This window comes from Myotis nattereri (assembly GCF_964212035.1).
Source record: "Myotis nattereri genome assembly, chromosome: 2".
Lineage (NCBI taxonomy): Eukaryota > Metazoa > Chordata > Mammalia > Chiroptera > Vespertilionidae > Myotis > Myotis nattereri.
In genome coordinates this window covers 24,265,009-24,287,878 of record NC_138076.1, presented here as the reverse complement: position 1 = coordinate 24,287,878, position 22,870 = coordinate 24,265,009, and the positions used below count along the sequence as shown (strand labels likewise).

Here is a 22,870-nt window from a genome sequence, read left to right as displayed (position 1 = left end):
TCACTCTTAACTACCCTGACCTGCTGGCCTGATCGCCCACAACTACCCTCCCCCGCCGACCATCTTGTGGCTATGTGTGCCACCATCTTTGAGGATGTGGCATTCAATTAGCATATTTCCTCCTTATTGGCTGTGGGTGCTGCCATCTTTGAAGGTGGAGCAGTCAATTAGCACATTTCCCCCATGTTCCCGTGGTTGCCCCAATTTTTGCGACAGCGTGAGAGTCAATTAGGTAGGATGGTAAAAGACTAGTTAATGGCAGTCTTCTGTAGCATTTGTATGTCTAGTTCCTATATTGTTTTATTTCCATTATTGTAGCTGTGTTTCCTGTACATAGATATAATTTCACTCTCACTACTTTTTAGATTCTCCTTCTTTGTCTTTTCCAAAATTTTATTATGCTGTATCCCACCATGAATTTCACTGGACTGATCCCATATGTTTCTCTTTCAGCTTATTTCATCTGTGGGTTTATGCCTTTTGCCAAATTTCTAAATGTTCCAGGCATTATTTCCTCAAATACTTTTCCAACCTTAAGTTATTTCTCTCCTACTTTTTAGGATGCCAATGTATGGGTATTATATATTTTCCTATAACTCCCCATATCCTTGAGACTCTATTCATTTTTTCATCCTATTTTTACTCTGTTGTTCAATTTGGGTATTTTTCAGCTTCACTGATTTTTTCTGTTGTCCCCACTATTCTGCTGCTGAGACCATTATTGAGTTTTTATATACAGGGTGGGGCACAAGTATGTTTACAGTTGTGAGGACAGGAAACACAGAGTTCATTTTTGTATTATTATTTATTAACTAGAGGCCCAGTGCACATATCCGTGCACCTGTGGGGTCCCTTGGCCTGGCCTGTGGGTGGGTTCAAAACTGGCTCTCTGACATCCCCGAGAGGTCTCAGATAGTCAGAGGTTGCAGGCCAGGCCAAGGGACCCCACCGGTGAATGATGGGAGGCCAGGAGGGACGCAGGAGGTTGGCCAGCTGGGGAGGGACCATGGGAGGGATCTAGGCGTGACCGGCCCGCCTCGCTCAGTCCCAATAAGCTGGACTCCAGTAGCAAGCTCACCTATTAGTTGGAGCATCTTCCCCCTGATGGTCAGTGCACATCATACTGACTGGTCAACCAGTCAACTGTCTGCCCCCTGGTGGTCAGCGCACATCGTAGCAAGCGGCTCAGCGGCCTTGGCATATCATTAGCATATTATGCTTTGATTAGTTGAACGCCCGATGTGACAACTGGACACTTAGCATATTAGGTTTTTATTACATAGCAGCATTGTATTATTTTCCATAACCTGTAAACCTATTTTTGCCCCGCTCTACATTGATTATTATATATTTCAATTCTAAGGTTTCTAAGCGATTCTTCTTTATATCTGCTTACATCCTTGCTGGAACTTTCATATCATTTCATTAGTTTTCAGCATGCTTGCAAGTGCTTCATTAAAACATGTTAATGGTGACCACTTTAGATTCTTTGAAGAGTATTTCTAACATCAATGTCAACTTAGCGTTAATTAATGTTTTTGGTGTTATATGATGCATACAAGCGTGTGTGTGTGTGTGTGTGTGTGTGTGTGTGCACCATTTTATTGCCTTTTTCTAGTTAAAGAATGATTAAATTAGTTAATATATTTACTCTGTCTCTCCCCCTGCTTCCACTCTCCAAATATTGATGGAAAAGTATCCTGGGGTGAGGACTAACAAAAAACAGTGTAAGATAATTATGCACTTTTTTCTTCAGTCAACTAGTTTTAGTAGCAATAGTTTCAAAATCACTTTTATATAATGTTTCTTTAAAATTGTAAGAAAAATTAAATAAAGCTTAGACTCTATTTTATTACTCTGTCTTATGAAAGGGCCAAATTTTTAACAAATACATTATGCTTTGGAGAAAGAACTAAGCTAATAAACAAATAAGTGTTTTACTTTTCTTATAACCAAATTAATTCTCATCATACTGCAAGACTAAATATTTGTTTTTTCTTGTTACTGTTGTTCTTAGTATTCAGATTGCTCCATTATACCCTTTTAGCGTATTATTTGATTCTTTTTTTGCCCTTTGTTTACACAAACTATTGCAGACCAAATTCTAGCTTCATGTGTGAGAAAACCATTTTAAATATCTATAGCAAAGTGAATAATAAAAAGGATAAGAAAGCAAGTATTCCATTGACCAACAGAAATTATGATCTTGGAATCTTAAGATACAGGAACTAGTTTATAAAATTGTAAATAAAAAAATCTTAATCTCTCTCTCTCTGTGTCTTTCATACACATACACACACAGACATTCACATACACCTCATATATAGAATCAATTACAATTTATATTTACCTTATTTTCATCACATATAGTGCCGTCCGTTACATAGGTATTATCTGGATCTGTGACTTTTGAATCCTTTCTTGTAGCTGCTGACATACATATATGGCCACCAAGGAAAGTATATTGAACATCAAAATTTCTCGTTTCCGTTATACGTGTATTTGTCCATTCACAAACTAGCTTTGAACACAAGGTGTTACTGGCAATATAAAGAAGAGAAAATTCCCCATATGTCACTTTGGGACACAATTTTTTAGGTAAATAACGATTAAAATATTAGAAAAAAACATTACTCAGAACATAACACCAAGCTACTCAGAGCATACTCCATATTATTAAGTGCAACACATAAATTCATCCATATGTACTAAATTCATCTCTCACTTGAATTAAGTGACTTATTGCAGAAAACACATACACACAAACACATACATGCATTTGGGAAATAGGTAGGTTTTAAAATACACACTAAAAAGAACATCGAATTGGATGACAGTTTCCAAAGTCATCCTGTAGAAAATTCACTTCTTCTGCACATAGATACGTTCCACTTCTAGCAACTGAAAATAAAAAGTTCCAATTACTCATCTTACAAAAATTAAAACTAAAGTATGGTACATTAATACAGAGACATCTAGACAGCAGCAATATCCAATCAATGGCGTCTACTGCAAGTATTTCATGTTACCCACTGGCTCTTCCAGAATGAGAAACACTCCCAAAAAACTACCCACTTGAGAAGAGAAAAAGTGGTGTCATCTTCCAGAAATGACTTAAAACTCAGTCATTTATTTTCTGATATACAATTCTAGTAATCTATTTCCTGTATACCAATCTCATGAAATTTGCCTAACGGTCTGTTCTCTTTGTCTTATATTTACTAAGCTTATTTTGTTCTTGACATAATTCAAAGGTATTTTGATTTGCAATTTTATTTTCAAATTTGGATTTAAATAAACAATATATTTTTGTGGATTTTAGGGTGAGTTGCTGACTTTAGAAAAACACAGTTCCAAAATGAACCCCTGAAAATCACACACAGCTATTACATTTTCCAAATAACTCCGCACACTGTCTAGCTGGATCTCGACATACTCCATTATAGCAATAGGCGGTTTTATTGTTACATGGTTCTAAATCGATAGCTTTCAAGTCTGGCACACAGTTCTGAGATGTTCCAGTGCAAAATTCTGTAAAATCACATGGATCAATGCTTCTCCGACATATATGTCCTCTTGGGAGCAGCTGTGAGGGAAAAATAAAATTGGGGGGAAGGAATACATTTTATTCAAATGATTTGAAGTGCTTCCCACATGGCAATGAATCAACTCTTACCACACTATTCCAAGCAAGGTATTATTATCTGCTATTATAATTTACATAAACTGTCATTATAGTTAAGAATCATGAGAGGCTAAATGAAATGTCAAAGATCACATACTACTCAGTACAGGAGCAGGGGTGATATAACTCAGATTCCTGATTGATGCTATTGACGTTAAGCACAGCCACTGTGCATGTTATCCACTGAGCACGACACCCTTCTTTTGAAATAATTGACTCTATGCTAACCTATTATGAAGTTTAAGTGACCATGAACATAATGGCATCAGGTCACACCCAACACCATATTCGGAGGCAAGTATGTATGTGATGTTCTGAAAGAGGCGGAAATATTAAACACACGAGTCAGCGACTTTTTTTCCCATCTGGAAATGCTGCATTGCCTTTCAAATAGTGTTGAGCTCTCTCATTGTTCCTAGTAACTTCAAATGTGAGAACAATGGTCAATTAAAGGTGGAGTCCAGTGACAGAGTAAGGGGCAGGAGGAGGCTGTTACCAAAGCAGAGGTTCAGGATGAAGTCTTTTCACAAGGCTGTTGCTCAGGTTTCATGATTGGACCTAACTGTTTGAAACAAAGGACCCTGTTGATTTCTTTCTTTTTTTACTAATATATATATATATATATATATATATATATATATATATATATATATTATTGAAACAAATATTTTTGTAAAGTATCATCAAAATTGTGAAAAGATTAAGTGAGAGCATTGTGTGTGTAACTCTGATTTAGATTCTATTACGTTTTTAGCTACTTAAATAAAATTATACATTTACTTAAAAGCTCTAGAGAACTAGATCAGAAAAAAACCAAATGTCCATCAATTTTCACCTCAGTTTTTAATAGGATCTAGTTAGTGAAAGCGTTCATAGTTGTAATGCTGTGGTTATACTAAATACTTACTTCAAGATCAATAGAAACTATGTTATATCAAGGTTTGCATATTTGTTTTTCAACTTTGGGTTTTGGGGACAAATTAGACTCCTGAAATTCTGTCCTAATTCAGATACTAGTCTTACTCATATTTATAAAATATGGCTGAATGGATATCATTTTCATTTCAAGCAATTTTTCTTTCAGGACGTACTCCATCTCTACCATGAGGGGTTATGAATTTTAAATCTGCTCTGACTCAGGATGATAATCAGAAAACTTCTCCCTAGACACAGGGAAAGGATCAGTGGTGGAAATTTAACTCAGCAGGATGAGTCATGGTTTCTTCTATTAGCAAGCAGAGAGGCAGATGTTGGCAAAGAAAGGATCTCTCTACTCTTCTGAAATATTGTACTGTGGACTAGACATGCCAGGAGATGCAATGAGTTATCTCTGTTACACTTGCAGAAACCTTGTTTGAGACCTGTCAACGAAATTGCAAGGATATGCAACAGAATAAGGATTCTATTGTTCCTGTTTGAAATATTCTCCTGAGCACTAAGTAAGACTCATCTTTTCCTAAGTTTTATAAGTGCTTGTTTGTTCTCCTTTGCTTGGCCATTATCAAGATACAGCCTTTTGTGACAGCAGAGAGTATTATGCAAATTGAAATAAGCCAGTCAGAGAAAGACAAATACCATATGATTTCACATACTTGTAAGTGAAATCCAATGGACAAATTAAAGAAACAAACAAAACAGAAACAGACTCATACATACAGACTGACAGCTGTCAAAGGGTAGGGGTGCTGGGCACTGGTTAGAGCCGGGGAAGGGATTACACAGTACTAATCGGTAGCTGCAGAATAGCCACAGAGCTGCAGTTTGCAGCACGGGGAACACAGTAAAAACTGTGGAGAACGCTGGGTGTGGGGCCAGGTGGGCCACAGGGAGTCCACTCTATGAGGTGCATGGTTGTCTGACCACTTTGCTCTACATCTGAAACTGGTGATGAATGGAATTAAATTTAAACTCTGGCTGATCTCTCTCTATAAAACCTTAATATGCAAATAGACCGAATAGCAGAGCAACCAAATAACTGAACAACCGGTCACTATAATGTGAGCTGACCACCACGGGTCATACACGAAACATGGCAGATGTCGGCAGCAGGTGGCTGAGCACTGAAAATCCTAGGCGTCTGCCACAGTGGGATGATGGAGCAGGTGAGCAGGTGTGACAGACCAACGAAGGGCACCGGTTGCTGTCATTGGGGAAGCCTCTTGTGATTACTGAAAATTCTTTGCTCCCGCATGCCATGGTCCCGCCCAGAGCTCACACCTGCTGCCAGCGCCGGCCCTGCTTGCACCTGCTGCTGACTCTGGAGCCACTGCTCAGACCAGCTGCCGGCACCCAGCACCCAGCCCAATCGCTTGGCGCCATCAGCGGGTGTGAGCAGTGGCCACTGGCCACATTCGCCCCTCAGGGCTTCTTCACCGCCCCCTGCTCTAAAGGGGTGATTGGTGCCAGTAGTCGCCTCTTGCAACTGCTGCCAGCGCCAGCCCCGCTTGCACCCACTGCCAGTGCAGGAGCCATCAGTTGCACCCACTGCTCGTGCTGGCCCCGCTCACACCAACAGCCATTGCTGGAGCCGCTGCTCACACCCAATGCTGGCACCAGCCCCAATCGTTTCGCACCATCAGCGGGTGTGAGCAGGGCCAGTGCCATCAGCACATGAGAGCGAGCCTGCCAGCAGACAGGAGACTGGGGGCCATGGCAGGAGGGGTGGGCTGGGGCGCAGAGGATGGGCTGAGACCCACCCCTGTGCTGACTGCAGCCTCATGGCCCACAGTGCCTTTCAAGGTGCATGAATTCTTCCACTGTGCCCCTAGTCCTATATAATAAAGAGGTAATATACAAATTGACCATCATTCCAACACACAAGATGGCCACCCCATGTGGTCAAAGATGGATGCTACAAGATGGCCAGCAGGGAAGGGCAGTTGTGAGGGACCAGGCCTGCAGGGCAGCATAGCTAGGGGTGATCAGGCCATCAAGGGAGGGCAGTTAGGGGCAATCGGGCAGGCAGGGGAGCAGTTAGGCATCAATCAGGCTGGCAGTGGAGTGGTAAGAAGGTGATTAGGCTGGAAGGCAGGTGAGCGTTTGGGAGCCAGCAGTTCTGGATTGCTGTTTAGGCTCAGTGGGATCGGACCTAAACAGGCAGTTGGACATCCCTCTAGGGCAGTGATGAACCTATGACACACGTGTCAGAGGTGACACGCGAACTCATTTTTTTGGTTGATTTTTCTTTGTTAAATGGCATTTAAATATATAAAATAAATATCAAAAATATAAGTCTTTATTTAACTATGGTTGCAAAGATCAAAAAATTTCTATATGTGACACAGCACCAGAGTTAAGTTAGGGTTTTTCAAAATCCTGACACTCCGAGCTCAAAGGGTTTGTGATCACTGCTCTAGGGTTCCCAGATTGGAGAGGATGCAGGCTGGGCTGAGGGACACACACCACCGCCCCCATGCACAAATTCTGTGCACCGGGCCTGTAGTAATAGATTTGCATACTACTAAAGTGCTATGTGTTGGGTATGGTTTGATTGATTTTCATTATAAAACAAATTCCAGACTATGATAATAGTATTTTTTAACCACTATTTAGAAAATAAAAGAACTCTTCAGCTTATTCTTCTAAAAAGTGAAGTCATGTAATGTCAAATGATATTGTAGTCCCTTGATATTTAAATAACAAAAGCTGTATATCTGGAAGTTTTCACCTTTGTTGTTCAACTATAACATTAAAATTATACTATATCTAAGGTGTTAAAAAATAGTATCAGAAGCAAGCCTTATTTCAATTCTTAGTAAGCTTGAATTTAAAGTCCACATATAGTTAGAATACTCATATCTTTAAAAATTTCACAGATAAATAAAGTATATATATAAGAAATTCATAATAAACATCATATTGTACAAATTTTTTAAAAAGACACAACTGACCACTACATAACATATATTATACAGTAACAATTACATTTTTTAAAATTGCATATAGAATTGTCTGTATACTGGTTAGAAACAAGTTATTCATTGTTACATTTCAGCAATACAGTTGGTAAAATTATTGTCTTCCATATCTTTGCACTTTGATTTATTTCTATCTAAATAGAAATGTCATTCATAAAACACTAGAGGCCCAGAGCACAAAATCATGCGTGTAGGGTCCCTAGGCCTAGCCTCCTGTGATCAGGGCCATCTCTGCCCGTTCACCAGTCCCCAAGACATATGCTGCCTCCATCGCTGAGCTGTCAGGCCTTTGGGATCACCAGTTCATCCCTGGCTGCTCAGGGACTCAGGCCTGTGGGAAAGTGTGCGCCAGTGACTTCACTTCCATGCGCGTGAGCCAGCTGCTGATGGAACGCGCTGCCTGCTTGGGGCCACTTACGCGGGGACCGCCACCACTGCTGCTGGGGCGGCACATGCGCATGGAGGTGAAGTCACCAGTGCACGCTTTCCCACAGGCCTGAGCTCCCGAGCAGCCAGGAATGAGCTGGTGATCCCAACAGTCTGACAGCTGCCCGGTCCCCCGTCACCCACCCCCATTCCCCCATTCACCATCACTGATTCATCGGAGCCTGCTGGCTGGGGGCAGGGACCAAGAGGTCAGCCATTCAGCCGGCTCACCAGTCCCAGTTGAACTCTGCCCCCGCTCGCGGGCCGGGGGCTAGGGACGGAGAGGTGGTCAATGCCACCTGATGGCGCCTGGTTGAGCGGTAGTTTTGGTCATGACACTATGGCCTCTGGCCTTTTATTATAGAGACTAGCGGCCCAGTGCACGAAATTTGTGTGGGGCGGGGAGGGGTATCCCGCAGCCTGGCCTGCACCCTCTCCAATCTGGGACTCCTTGGACATCCCTCTCATAATTCGGGACCACTGGTTCCTAACCATTCGCCTGCCTGCCTGCGTGATGGCCCCTAACCGCTTCTGCCTGCCAGCCTGATCTCCCCCTAACAGCTCCCCTGCAGGCCTGATTGAAGCCGAACTGATCCCCTTCTGGCCCGAACTCCCACAACTGCCCTCCCCTGCTGCGACCTGCCTCCTCCGCTGGGACCCGCCTCCTCCGTGCGAGGCAGCAGAGACACAAGGACTGGCCTCCTCTGCACCACACAGAGCCGCAGAACTGCTAGGCCTCACCACTCGGAGCGGGCCACGCCTCCTCTGTGTGCATGGCCATCTTGTGGCAGCCATCTTCTGGTGGCCATATTGTGGCAATGTCGCACACGAAGGCCACCTAAGCTGTTATTAGTATACATTAGATTAAATTGTTAAAATTTGAAAATGAATTGGTGTAATTAGCCCACTTGAAAGTAGAAAAGAGAAGAAAAAAGGAAGACTTTTACCCTTAGGGCCAATAAAGAAAGACAGCAGTCTTAAATGAGAGCAAAAGCAAAGTTCTATTCTAACACATATAAAATTAATGAAAACCAACAAAGTACATTTAGCTCTTGCCCTGAAGCTTTTAGCAGCTTATACTGTGGATTTTCACTCAACCAAATGTAGTGATTATCTCCATTTTAAAGAGCTTGGGATGTAGGTAAATGGCAATGGACTGTTTAGAAAAGCTGTATTGCACTGGTTTGGAGACAAAGGTCAGGATGAGAGCTCTAATGAAGGGAAAAGGAACAAGATTTACTGCTAAGAAGTAGAAGCCCTACACTGGCCTCTACATTCATGTGCCTTAAGTACAACTGACCATTGATTCTAATTACTAACCCACAGAGTAAAAATGAACATATATAGAACAAAGCAGAATAATGTTGTGAGAGATTTCATTTGAAACAGAAAATATCTCTCTTTAATCCACTTTTATGTCCATTATAGACTCCTGAAAGGGACACTAAATGAGGTGCTATAATGATGCAAACCACAGAAGACAAAACCTAACCAATCCCCTCTCAGATGTGGCTACAGAGAAAAACATGAATGGAAAACTTCCCAAGAGAAATCAATTCAATCCTCCACTTCTAGGCTAGGAGTCCTTGACCAAGGCAAACTTCACTACTTTATATGCTACATATTCCACATAAATTCCTTTTTCTAGTATTTTCAAAATCAGGTTTTTAAAAGTACTGTCTTTTATTGGAGCATTGCATGTCAACTGTGTGTTAGCTGGCTCATTTACAATTTTGTTGTAAGTTGTTCACATGCTGAAGAGCTTCACTCAGGCAGCACCGTGAGGAATTCATAGCACCCAAATAATCTAAAATTGGTATTGAGTGCAATAACTAGATGGATCTTGAATAGAAAATGAAACAATACAGAGAGTAGTGGAGCTAAATAGTAGGTAGAAAAAGACCTAAAGACATCATCTAAATTCTAAAGTCAACAGTGCGTGAATAGGGTACGAAAAGTAGCATATTTGAAAGATGTGTACAAACAAGTTTTTAAAAAACTAAAGCAGAAAGAAAGCACAAGAACACAACAATTTCATGAGGGAAAACAGTTATATTTAAAAAGCTTACCAGACAAGTTTTATTGTCACAGCATGGTCCACTGCCACATTCTGCAGATACAGTGAGTGTACAAGTTTCAGAATTACAGCATTTTGTAAAATCACATTCCTAAAAGCAAATACAATCAAATTAAATAATTAGAATTTGCCATCAAATAGAATTTACTTGTCAAAATAAACTAATGTTTGTCTCTGTGTTAAATACAATTACAGTATAATTTTTACTTCTGTATTTACTAGTATTTATAGCACTGCTTCATTTGAAATTATGATATTTTCAATATAGAAAACGATGGTAATAAATTATGCATAATTACATGCTCACAAAATTGAACTTTTACTTATTTTATGCAATTAATTTCAATCCCATTTGGTTTTGTAAACATATACATACCAATGAATTTCTACATTTATATTTTTTTATCAAATACACTAGAGGCTTGATGCACAAAAATTTGTGCACTCAGGTGGTGTCCCTCAGCCTGGCATGTGCCCTCTTGCAGTCTGGGACTGCTCGGGGGATAACCACCTGCTGTCTTAGGCCCACTCCCCAGGGGATTGGGACTAAGCTGGCAGTCAGACATGCCTCTGGCAGCCAGGAGCCCTCAGCCCTCAGTGAATGTCCACTTGCCAGTGGAGAGCAGGCCTAAGCTGAAGTCAGGCATCCTTAGCGCTGCTGAGGCGGGAGAGGCTCCCACCACCACCGCTGTACTGGTAGCCATCAGCCTGGCATGTGGCTGAGCAGAGCTCCTCCTGTGAGAGCACACTGACCACCAGAGGGCAGCTCCTGCATTGAGTGTCTGCCCCCTGGTGGTCAGTGTGTGTCATAGTGACCAGTCATTCCCAGTCGTTCTGCTGTTAGGGTCAGTTTACATATTATCCTTTTATTATATAGGATAGAGGCCTGGTGCATGGGTGGGAGCCAGCTGGTTTACCCTGAAGGGTGTCCCGGATCAGGGTGGGGGTCCCGCTGGGGTGCCTGACCAGCCTGGGTAAGGGGCTGAGGGCTGTTTTCAGACTGGCCACATCCCCTTCAGGGTGGGGGTCCCACTGGGGTGCCTGGCCAGCTTGGGTGATGGGCTAAGGACTGTTTTTGGGCTGGCCATACCACCTTCAGGGAGGGGGGTCCTGCGGGGGTGCCTGGCCAGCCTTGGTGAGGGGCTGAGGGCTGTTTGCAGGCTGTCCACATCCCATTCAGGGTGGGGGGGGGGTCCTTCTGGGGTGCCTGGCTAGTCACAGCCCCCAGCCACCCAAGCTCCCAATGGAGGCTGGCTGGAAGCAGGTATCTGGGGTTTATTTATCTTCTATAATTGAAACTTTGTTGCCTTAGGCAGAGGCCAGAGCCGGCCAGGGCAGGTAGGAAGCTTGGCTTCCTCCATTGCCGGGACAACCAAGCCTCCTGCTTGCTCCAGCTCTGTGGCTGCCGGCTGACATCTTGGTTGGGTTAATTTGCATATAGTCGCTCTGACTGGCTGGTGGGCATGCCTTGGGGCATAGTGAAGGTATGGTCAATTTGCATGTTTCTCTTTTATTATATTTCCATATCAAGTCTTCTCAAGAAATAATTTTAGAAATGTATAACAAGTTATGATTGTGATGAAATATGTGACAAAATAGAGGTTTTTAAATTATAATATTTTGGTATTATAAGAAATGTTTCAGAGAAAATTGTTGTCATTATTTGCTTAGCTCTAAATGGAAGAAAATTTTACCTATGGACCTAGAGAACATAATACTAAATGAAATAAAACAATGAGAGAAAGACAAATACCATATAATTTCACTCATATGTGAAAGCAAATGAAGAAGCTGAGCTACTAAGAAAAATAGAAACACATTCATAGGTAGGGAGCAGGCATTCATCTCTTGTGATGGGGTGGTTGGGGTGTTCAGGAAGGTTGGTTGGGAGTTGAGGGATTAAGCAAAATAGAAAAAAAAATAGAGAACGATAGAGAAGGCAGTAATAAGAGGGTAGTTATGTCAGTAAAGGCCTATCTCAAAAACAAGTGAAATCCCAAATAAACAACTTAGCATTCCATCTTAAAGAACTAGAAAAAGGGCCCTGTCTGAGTTGCTCAGATGGTTCCAGTGTTTTCCAGATACAATAAGGTTGCAGGTGTGACCCCTTGTGGCGGCACATACAAGAATCAACCAATAAATGCGTACGTAAGTGGAACAACAAATCAGGGTTCAAATATACCCATTCTGTTTACAGTCCCCTTTATGAAACAATGCAAATCAATTGGGTGAGAAACCACCCCAAAAGTTCCATATAAACCAAATGGCCTCTTACAGAGATAAACCACAAATAGGAGACTGTCCATCTGAAAAAAACAAAGAAACAAACAAAAACCAGAAGTAGCCCACTTACTGATTACCTAAATAATAAGATCACTAGGACCCCTCCCTACAAAACTCACCTCATGCCAAGAAAACTTAGTTTACTGGAGAAACAGCATACAAATGCTCCTCCTACAATATTGATGATAAACTGCTGACACTTCAAAGCAGTGAATACTGATGAAAATGTGTAAAAGATATGAAAAGACCATTCAAGCATAAGAAAACCAAAATAATTAAGATATCCTCAATTCAAAGTTTTATATGCATATATACCTCTTGACATAGCACATTCACCTATTGGTATACACCCTTAAGAAATGCAGGCTCATGTACAGCAGCAGGGATGTGCAAGAACAGTCATAACTGCATGAATCTTAGTAGCCAAAGAGTGAAATAAATTTAAGTTTTCATGGATATAGAAAGGATAAGTTATAATATTCATAAAATTAATACTAAGAACAATGAAAACAATTAGATTATACCTACCTTAAGGAAACTGATAAACATGACAAGTACAATATTGGGTGAAAGACCAATTTCTTAGATGATGTAAACCATATGATTGTAAGTTGTAAAAAGGTAGTAAACAGTCAACCAAACCAAGTTGCATAAAGATGCAAAAAATAAGATGTAAAACTATGATGAGCAGCAAAGTACTGAAACAATTACCATCAAATACTATATGTAGGTTTGTGGGAAGAGGCATGTTATTGAGAGAAGACACACAAAGAACTTTGGCATCGGTAAAATTTGTTTTGGCCTCAGTGCAAATTATTCGGGTGCTTATAATTCATTATGCACTCCATCCATATTTCATGTGTATACCTCATGTGTGTTATATATCACAAGGAAATAATGAGAATGACAAATATTTATTGCTAAACAATCATAGGTAGAGTACTGCCTTTCAAGAGTACTGTTGTCTTAAAATATAGTTTAAGGAAATAATTTTAGAAGGAATCTTTGACATATAAAAAACTAAAGGAATGGTAGGTAAAATAAAGTAACTATGTTTTAATAAAGTCTTCAATGTACTTTTTACTATAAAGTGTGAGGTGACAGAAATGAAATATTAACAAACATTGTAGATAAACTAGTTGAGTCAGAAACACTGTTATTTTGGAGAAGGTAGCCCAGATATTGTTAAACATTAAATAAGCATGGTAAAAATGAAAACATAATAGAAAGAATAATCACAATAATGTCTAAGGTGAAAATGTTATAAATCAAATACAGATTAAATAATAAGTGAAAACAATGTAGATATTGAAGGTAATTGTATAGAATAACTAAATGATAATAGAGAAATATAGGGGACATGCTAAATGAAAGGAAGCTGGTGTGTGCATACCGATAGAGACAGAGACAGAGAGATAGAGAGACAGAGATAGTAATGGAGATAGAGGTAGATATGTCTGACTTTAAAACAGAAAGCAGCATTAGAGATAAGATGACTCACTATTTGATGGTACAAAGTTAATATCTTGGAAGGTATAACTATTGTAAGTTTGCACCATATAAAACAGCTTTAAAATATAAAGAATGAATTGAGTAAATTCTAGTGAGGAGGAGGCAAATACAACTGTATCATTGGAGGTATCAATATAATTTCTCAAGCGCTGAGAGGTCAAAAATCAAAATTAATAAAAATACAGAGATTTTGAGTCATTCACTTACAATTGTAATGTAATCAAGTTATACGGAATTTTCTCCCTAATAATTAGAAAGCCTTCATATTTTCTAGAAAATCTATATCATTCACAACATCACAATGAATAAGTATATGAAGACAGTCACAACAAAATTCACTGATTAATTAATTATCTTACCAAGCATAACTGAAAAAAATAATAGCAAAAAATAAATATAACAATAGTGAATGATGCATTATGATTTATTCAATTCTGTTCAACCAAGTTAAAATAAATGAAGTTCCGCAGATGCAAGGACGGAAATTAAGAGATGAGAGGGTAAACAACACACGTTGTATAACTTTGGGAACCAGTACTCACTTGGGAAGAATTCAGGAGATGATTTAGGTGACCATATTGTTGAGGGTGCTAGTTTTTATGATACAGAAAGGTGAGTGTTGCTATTAATGGTTTCACAATGAAGAAAATCGTATTGAATCCATGGTACACTTACCTGTACTTACTCTATACTTAAATTCTTCAAATGTTTCAAATTCAGGATGAGTCCGTTCTCACATGCCCAATATCTCCATGTCTTAGATAGTTGTTGAAATGGTGCAGCATTTGACAAAAAGCCCTTCCCTGTTGTATCACAATCTTATAAGCAGAAAAACAAGTCTTTAGCTACTCATTAATGATTGACACTAACCTCTGGAGGGCCACAATCACATTGCTCTTTCTCTTCCACAATTCCATTGCCACATTTTGATGCTCTTCCTTGGACAACCACTTTTGAAATGGTTGGATTTTGAAGACATTCAAATTCAGGCTGTGAAACTACACGTTTAAATTCATTCACACTGCAACTGCTAAACACCTTTACACCATGGGAACGTCTAAAATTAAATTATATTCTTCAGATAAATGGAGTAAAATCACTATCAAACTAACACTCTTCAATATGGCACTACATATTAATTCTGTACAACTTCAGACAGAGAAAAACAAGGAGGGGAGAGTGCTTTGATTTTTAATACAAGTCATAGAAAATGTAAGCAACGAGTTCATTTATATTATAATTTAATATAATAGAATTCTAGAAAGTAGGGGAAGTTAAAGTGACATGAGTTAGGAATATATTAAAACACAACAGTGCTTGACACACAAAAGTTCTATTTAAGTGGATGAGTCAAAGATTTCTGAGCTCCCAGGTCAGTGAGATTTTTAGAGGTCCCACTGTGTTAATTTATTTTAATTCTGTATTGATTAAGGCAGTGGTCAGCAAACTGCAGCTCACGAGCCACATGTGGCTCTTTGGACCCTTGAGTGTGGCTCTTCCACAAAATACTGACTTCTGTGCATGGGCCACGAAGTTTCAATCTCACTGTACATGTACGCCCGCACGTGGTATTTTGTGGAAGAGCCACACTCAAAGGGACAAAGAGCCACATGTGGCTCGCAAGCCTCAGTTTGCTGACCACTGGATTAAGGTATTACATATGTGTGCTTATCCCCCCATTGCCAACCCCCGCTCTTGCTCTCACCCCGCTAGTGTCTGTGTCCATTGGTTAGGCTTATATGCACACATACTAGTCTTTTGGTTGATCTCTCCCCCTTCCCTCAACCCCCCTCCCTTCCCTCTGAGGTTTGAGGGTCTGATCGATGCTTCTCTGTCTCTAGATCTGTTTTTATTCATCAGTTTATGTTGTTCATTATATTCCACAAATGAGTGACATCATTGTGTTCATTTTATTTCCTCGTGCACATCTACTTACTTCATGCGGGTCTTATTTTGTTAGTGAATTGAACCCACCTGCTGGTAACTTTGGTGTGTTCCAGTTTGGGAAACATAGATTATGCTTTGGTTTTTTGTTTGTTTTCCTACTTTTACTCTTTATTTTGTCAGAAACTTGGCGGGACTAAATTACCATCTGACTTCCATCTTCTCCCTTTTCTTAAAACATAGTCCTCCCCAGGTATGGAACCATCCTCTCTAATTCTAATATTGTCTTCCTTTCTATGACAAGCCCGCAAAGCTACATCTTAGAGCACCTCTTTCACTAGTTTCAACTTCTTTCTAAATGAGCTGTCCATGGTTTTAATTCCCATCAATATGCAGATGGCTCACATATTCTAGATCCCTTGTCCTCAGAGATCCTAACTGTGCACTTAACTCATAAATGACTCAGGGCCCCCGATATAGCATTTAAAACTGCCTCAAGATTTCCCAGTTTCTCCTTTCCGAAAACATTTGCCTTTTTCACTAAACATTTGCCTTTTAATTAACTTGTGATATCCAAAAATCTACAAATAATTCTTGACATCTCCACTTCTCTCAATCTTAATAAATTGATGTAATTATGATAATCATCTCCCCAATATTATTATTATGATTTCCCTCTGTGTATTTTTTATTCATTTTTAAGATAATTTTTATTATCCATACTGTAGAAATCAATTTAAAATGTGGTTTACTACATTGATCATAAAATCCCACCTCTCGCATCATGATTACACAATCAGGCTCTTTCCTACATACCCCATGTTAGTTACTTCTGGACTTCTTCCCCTGACTGATTGTTCTTTAGCCTCCTTTCAGTTTACTTTATTTTCCTTATGCCTTCTATATATGTCCTTATAGTCCAAGCCATGTCTCTTGCTTTTCATTGTCATCCCCTTAACCCCTCAATCTCCTCTTAATAGTCTGTTGAGTTTCTCAAGCTTGTTGCCATCCAAGATTCACTCGCCTGCCCTACCTCAATGGTATTCAATACGTTCTCTAGATGAATAGATTCATTCCTTCTCTTCAGGTCCCTACAGAATTATTTCCTAGGCCACATTACTACTATTAGAAAATTTCCTCTCCCTATGAATTCCCTATTTACTCCTTCTGGGCACCTATCATTAGATGTTTATATTTTGTTGATTCTATGGACACTTTTTCTTCCTGTCCCTAATGCACTAATATTACATATTTAGGACTTACTTACCTTGTTAACCATTGGTAAGGCAAGCACACAACCCTGCAACACAGTCAATGCCCATTACATTTTCCAAATGAATCAATAAGTTTCACTTCAAGACTATAGCAAGCCCCAGAAAGTCACTAACAACAAATTCTTTCTCTGTAGACTGTAACATTGAATATAGAAATATTGAGTACTTTTTCTACAATATCGAATCCTGGTTGTAATTAATAGTCTTTAAATAACAACGTATATATTTCATAAAAATCTCTTTTACTCATAAGTTGTATTGCAAGCAATTATACATCAAAGACTACTACAAACATTCCACCAAAAACTACATAGAGTTAATAGAAACAACACCTTACATTGCTTGAGGATTCATAATGCATGCAGCTCCTGGACAGTAACAATTATTGATGTCATCATATCTTAATCCCAGATTAACTCCAAGCAGCTGTGCCATAACAACTGAAAAAGCCTCTAAAGAAATCCTCTTTGGATACTAAATACAAAAAGTAAAAAAAGTATTGCTTACATTATTTCTCATCCTTTTGATCATTTCAATAAATAATTTGGGGGCATACTGCCTAAATGCAAATATAAATTTAAGAAAATAGCATAAAAAGTTGGTAAATTGTTATGTGTTTTATTTTTTTAAGAAATGGTATTTTTAGCCAAAACCGGTTTGGCTCAGTGGATAGAGCATCACTAATAATCATAGGAATTCAAATCAAAACGACAATGAGCTATCACTTCATATCAATTAGGATGACTGCTATTTAAAAATCCAGAAAAATACCCTGGCTGAGTGACTCAGTTGATTGGAGCATCAACGCATACACCAAAGGGTTGCAGGTTAGATTCCCAGTCAGGGAACATAGCAAGATTTCAGGTTAGAGGCAGCAAGCAATCAATGTTTTTCTCTCACATCGATTTCTCTCTCTCTCTCTCTCTCTCTCTCTCTCTCTCTCTCTCTCTCTCTCCCTCTCTCTCTTTCACTTCCTTTCTTCCTCTGTAAAATCAATAAACTAAACATGTCATCGGGTCATGTGAGGATAAAAAACAAACAGAAAATAACGAGTGTTGGTGAAGTTTCATGATGCACTGTAAACTGCTGAGATTATAAACTATTGTAAGCAGTAATTAAATTTTTAAAAATAGAATTACCATATGATACTGCAAACCGACTTCTGAGTATATATCAAACATATTTGAAAAAGAAGAGATATCTGCATTGCCCTTTCATTGCAGCATTATTCTGAATAGCCAAGATATGGAAACAGCCTAAGTGTCTATTGCCAGATGAATGGACAAAGAAAATATTACACACACACACACAATTACACAAACAGATACATATGCATACTTATATACCCCTATATTATACCAGTAGAGGCCCAGCACACAAAATTCTGCATGGGTAGGGCCTCTAGGTCTGCCTGTGATCAGGGCCAATCTTCCATGGCTGCCTGCACCTGGCCCCACTCCCCACCACCAACGCCAGTCACCCTCTGTGTATGGGGCGACTAGCAGGGTGATCGGGCCCCATTCACTTGCACCTGTCTTGGCCTGGCACCGCCCACGTCCACGGCCACCCACCCCTGGTTCCCTGTTTCCCATCATGTGATAAGAGCCTGCCAGGCAGGAGAAGGGACAAAGAGGTTTTCCAGCAAGCCCCTGATAGGGCAATTTGGGACTGAGGGCTGGGGGAAGCTCCTGCGTTGAGTGTCCGCCCCCTGGTGGTCAGTGCACATCATAGCGACCAGTTGTTATGCTGTCTGGCCAATTTGCATATTATGCTTTTATATATGGAGACTAGAGGCCTGGTGCATGAAAATTCATACACTCTGGGAGTTGGGGATCCCTCAGCCCAGCCTGCACCTCTCACAGACCAGGAGCCCTTAGGGGATATCCGACTGGCAAGGGGAGCGGGCCTAAGCTGCAGTCTGACCTCCCTCTGTGGGAGGTGACCTGCAGGGGATGGCACCAGCCAGTGAGTGGCCGGCTCCTCCCCCAATTGCCCATCCACCACCTCCGCTGGCACCCACTTGCCAGCCCCACCCCGGCCAACAGGTCATTCCATGTTGGGTCGATTTGCATATGAGGCTTTTATTATATAGGATATGAAAAGGTAACTCAAAATGAAATATAATTCAGCCATAAAAATAATAAAATCCTGTCTTTGCAAAAACATGGATGTAGCAGGGTAATACAATCCTAAGTGAAATAAGTTAGGAAAAGACAAATATTACATGATTTTCCTTATACATGGAATGTAAAATGTCATACTCAGCAGAGCAGAGAGTAGAATGGTGGTTATCAGGGGCTAGAAGGTTTAGAAAATAGGGCCATGTTGCTCAAAGGGTACAAAGTTTCAGTTATGAAAGATGAAAAGCTCTGCAGATATGCTTAACACAATGTAAATAAAAACACTACTGCACTATGTACTTAAAAGTAGTTCAGATACTATATCTTATATGTATTTTACCATAATAAAAACCCTTTTTAGTATTACACCATTTGAGTTTCCATAATCTATAAAAAAACACTTTCTAAAATTTTGTCAAAATGGTGTGGTAGATACACTATATGTACTTTTCCCCTTGAGGTGCATACTAACTTTCAACAGGGTACATAACTACTGAAGAGATGGGGATAAAATGCATACCAGAGCAATTCCTGCAGCAAGCTTTGGATCGCATGCCCTTCCATGATATGTTGCTCCCACGTAATTTGGATGATCCCTATAACTAAATAATTAAAATTTTCTTGAGGATAAGTGCATTTTAAATGATTAATAATTTAATAACCTTTAAAGAAATTGGATTCCTCAATGAAGCTATGTTTTTGTTAAAATGCAAATATTACATATTAACTCCAATGCATTTAATCATTTTTGTATTTGCGTAACCATATATAGTTTCTACAAAGTTAAGTTCCAAGAAACGCTTCAACATTATTTGATACACATCCCAGAACACAGCAGTGTCTGATCCTTCCAAATATTTAATCAACACTGTTGTCAGTTCTGGGTGGATATAATTCTAGGTTGTAACAGTCAGGATATAATACTGCCATGATTTTCACATAGCAAAACCTTTAAAGTATATAAAAATGTTGGCTTGGAGCACAAATAGAGAGACAGAATATGCAGCAGAAAAAGAGAAATAGGATGTACAAACTGTACTCATTCGTTTTAGTTCTTAAAGTTGCTCCTCAATTCCCAAACCTCACCTTAGATTCTACAGGATACACCAAAATATTTATAAGTTTATTCTATAATTCTTTCCGACTTCAGAATTATGAGTTTTTTAAATCTAAAATAATTAAATTATTAAAATAAAAATCTATACATAATCCCTTGAAAGGTATACTGCAAGTAATTAAATAGCTACAACTCAGGTCAATACAGGAATACCATAGGTAAGCACATTACCATTTTAAACTGGTGAATTGCAACCAGCTTTATATACAACTACAAGCCCGGTGCACAAAATTTGTGCCCGACGGAGGGTCCCCTCAGCCCAGCCTGCACCCTCTCCAATCCGGGACCCCGCGAGGGATGTTCGACTGCAGGATTGGACCTAAACCGTCAGTCGGACATCCCTCTCACAATCCTGGACCACTGGCTCCTAATCACTCACCTGCCTGCCTGCCTGCTTGCCCCTAACTGCCGTTCCCCGCCAGCCTGATCACCCCTCACTGACTCTGCATGCCAGCCTGATCACCCCTAAATACCCTCACTGCCAGCCAGGTCACCCCTAACTGCCCCCTTCCTGCTGGCCTAGTTGCTTGTAACTGCTCCCCCCCAGCGCCAGCCTGGTCACCCCTTACTGACCCCCTGCCAGCCTGGTCACCTCCAACTGCCCCCCTCTGCCTACCTAGTCACCCCTAATTGCCCCTCCCCACTGATGGCCTGGTTGCCCCCAACTGCCTCCCACCAGCCTAGTTGCCCCTCACTGCCTCCCCTGCCAGCCTAATCTCCCCCAACTGCGCCCCCCCCCCCCCCCCGCCAGCCTGGTCACCCCACTCAGCCTGCTTGTTTATTTGTTTGGTGATCCCTCACTAACATCCTTGCCGACCTGGTCATAGGCAGCCATCTAGTGAGGGCATGAGGGTTAATTTGCATATTACCTCTTTATTATATAGGATTATTGCATTCTCTTAACTTATTATATTTTATTTAATGTGAAAATGATGGTTTCAGGTATTTGCATCTAAGAAAATCTTTAAAACCTCAGAGGCCCATGTATATCCCAAGACTTCCTATATTTTCCCGTTCATTATATTTTCACAGTCCACTCTGAGAATAATGGCCTACCATGATTTTTTATGCTACCTTGTTGTCTGATGTTTTCATTTTGTACTTTGCCAACATTGTACTCATACACTCTTTTTTGTCATTATACTTAACATTTGTATGTAGTTTGATAGCTAAAATATCAAATAATTTTATAAACAATGCAATAAGGAACTTACATCAACAACAATGCCATATCATGGGACCTCTGAAACAAATTGTTTTCTTTCCATGACACAAATCTTTGTAGTAGTTCACTATCATGCCCAGTACATAAAATCTTATTTTGATCTGACCAGATCTCCAAAGATGTTAACATAACAGTCAGTTTCAGCTGGGAAAACATCTGAAAAGAGAAGATGCATGATATACACTTTAGACAATCACAAATATAACATTACATCTCTATACAGAATGCTAGTATATTCAATTTACTGTAATTTGAAGATGAAACCCATTGGAAATGAAACAGGTTGGTAGGACTACACTTTTATAAAAATGTTAATTCTATTCATACAAATAATGTTATTGCATAATTGAGAATGCTTCTTTTTAAAATATATACATATATATATTTTATTGATTTTTTACAGAGAGGAAGGGAGAGGGATAGAGAGTTAGAAATATCAATGAGAGAGAAACATCGATCAGCTGCCCCTTGCACACTCCCCATTGGGGATGTGCCTGCAACCAAGGTACATGCCGTTGACTGGAATCGAACCTGGGACCCTTGAATCCGCAGGCCAACGCTCTATCCACTGAGCCAAACTGGTCAGGGTGAGAACGCTTCTTATTTAGAATACAAAGCATAAACACTTACAGTGTTGATAAGGCCAAAGATATGGACAATTTTCTCAGTTGCAATGGCCACTTCAGAGCCCATATAATCATACTGAAAGACAAGTTTTCTTTCTTAATCACTTGTGAAAATTACTAAGTTACCACATGTCAATAGATATGAAACACTACAATAAGTGACTAAGTGAAAGACAAAATCAGATGAAGATCTAGCAAATGCTTAATAAACATACAGACTTTACATTTTAATAAATAATATGAAAATTATGAGATTATGACATCTTCCTGTTTACACATGCAAAAATTAAGCATCAAAATTTAACATTCCAAGAATGTATAAATACTTTTTTATAGCAAAGCCTATAAAAAAGATACCATGAGCAAATTAAAATTAAAACACCTACTTTACGAAGACATAGAAATATTAAAAATATGAAATTATATACCAGGAAGTTACTAGACAAAAAGCAGTGGTCATATAATATGATAGTTATATTAATTAACATAATCATTACATTACTATAAAAACTTAAGCCCCCCAAAAATATATATATATAAAAAACTTAAGCCTAAAAATAAACATAATATTTACCAATATAATTGAATATTGATAAAATATTCATCAGAAAGATAGAAGCATTCTAAATGTGTTGGTAACTAAGCCAGCAACAAAATGTATAAAATAAACTTTAACAGAATTATAAATAGAAAGTAAGTATCATAGTAATGGATTTTACATAGT

General features: G+C 39.5%; 1 protein-coding gene across 1 annotated transcript in view; it reads right to left on the bottom strand.

Moving 5' to 3' along the window:
• Nucleotides 1–3,373: 3,373 nt before the first annotated feature.
• The window catches only part of LOC308512645 (A disintegrin and metallopeptidase domain 3-like), a gene marked incomplete at both ends in the record, with an annotated part of 75,913 nt that continues 56,416 nt past the window's right edge, over nucleotides 3,374–22,870 (bottom strand). The window contains 7 exons of the mRNA XM_081082246.1: nucleotides 3,374–3,586; nucleotides 10,098–10,196; nucleotides 14,771–14,957; nucleotides 17,396–17,532; nucleotides 19,699–19,780; nucleotides 21,510–21,676; nucleotides 22,151–22,222. Coding sequence (XP_080938372.1) covers nucleotides 3,374–3,586; nucleotides 10,098–10,196; nucleotides 14,771–14,957; nucleotides 17,396–17,532; nucleotides 19,699–19,780; nucleotides 21,510–21,676; nucleotides 22,151–22,222 — 957 coding nt within the window. The remainder of the gene's footprint in view (nucleotides 3,587–10,097; nucleotides 10,197–14,770; nucleotides 14,958–17,395; nucleotides 17,533–19,698; nucleotides 19,781–21,509; nucleotides 21,677–22,150; nucleotides 22,223–22,870) is intronic.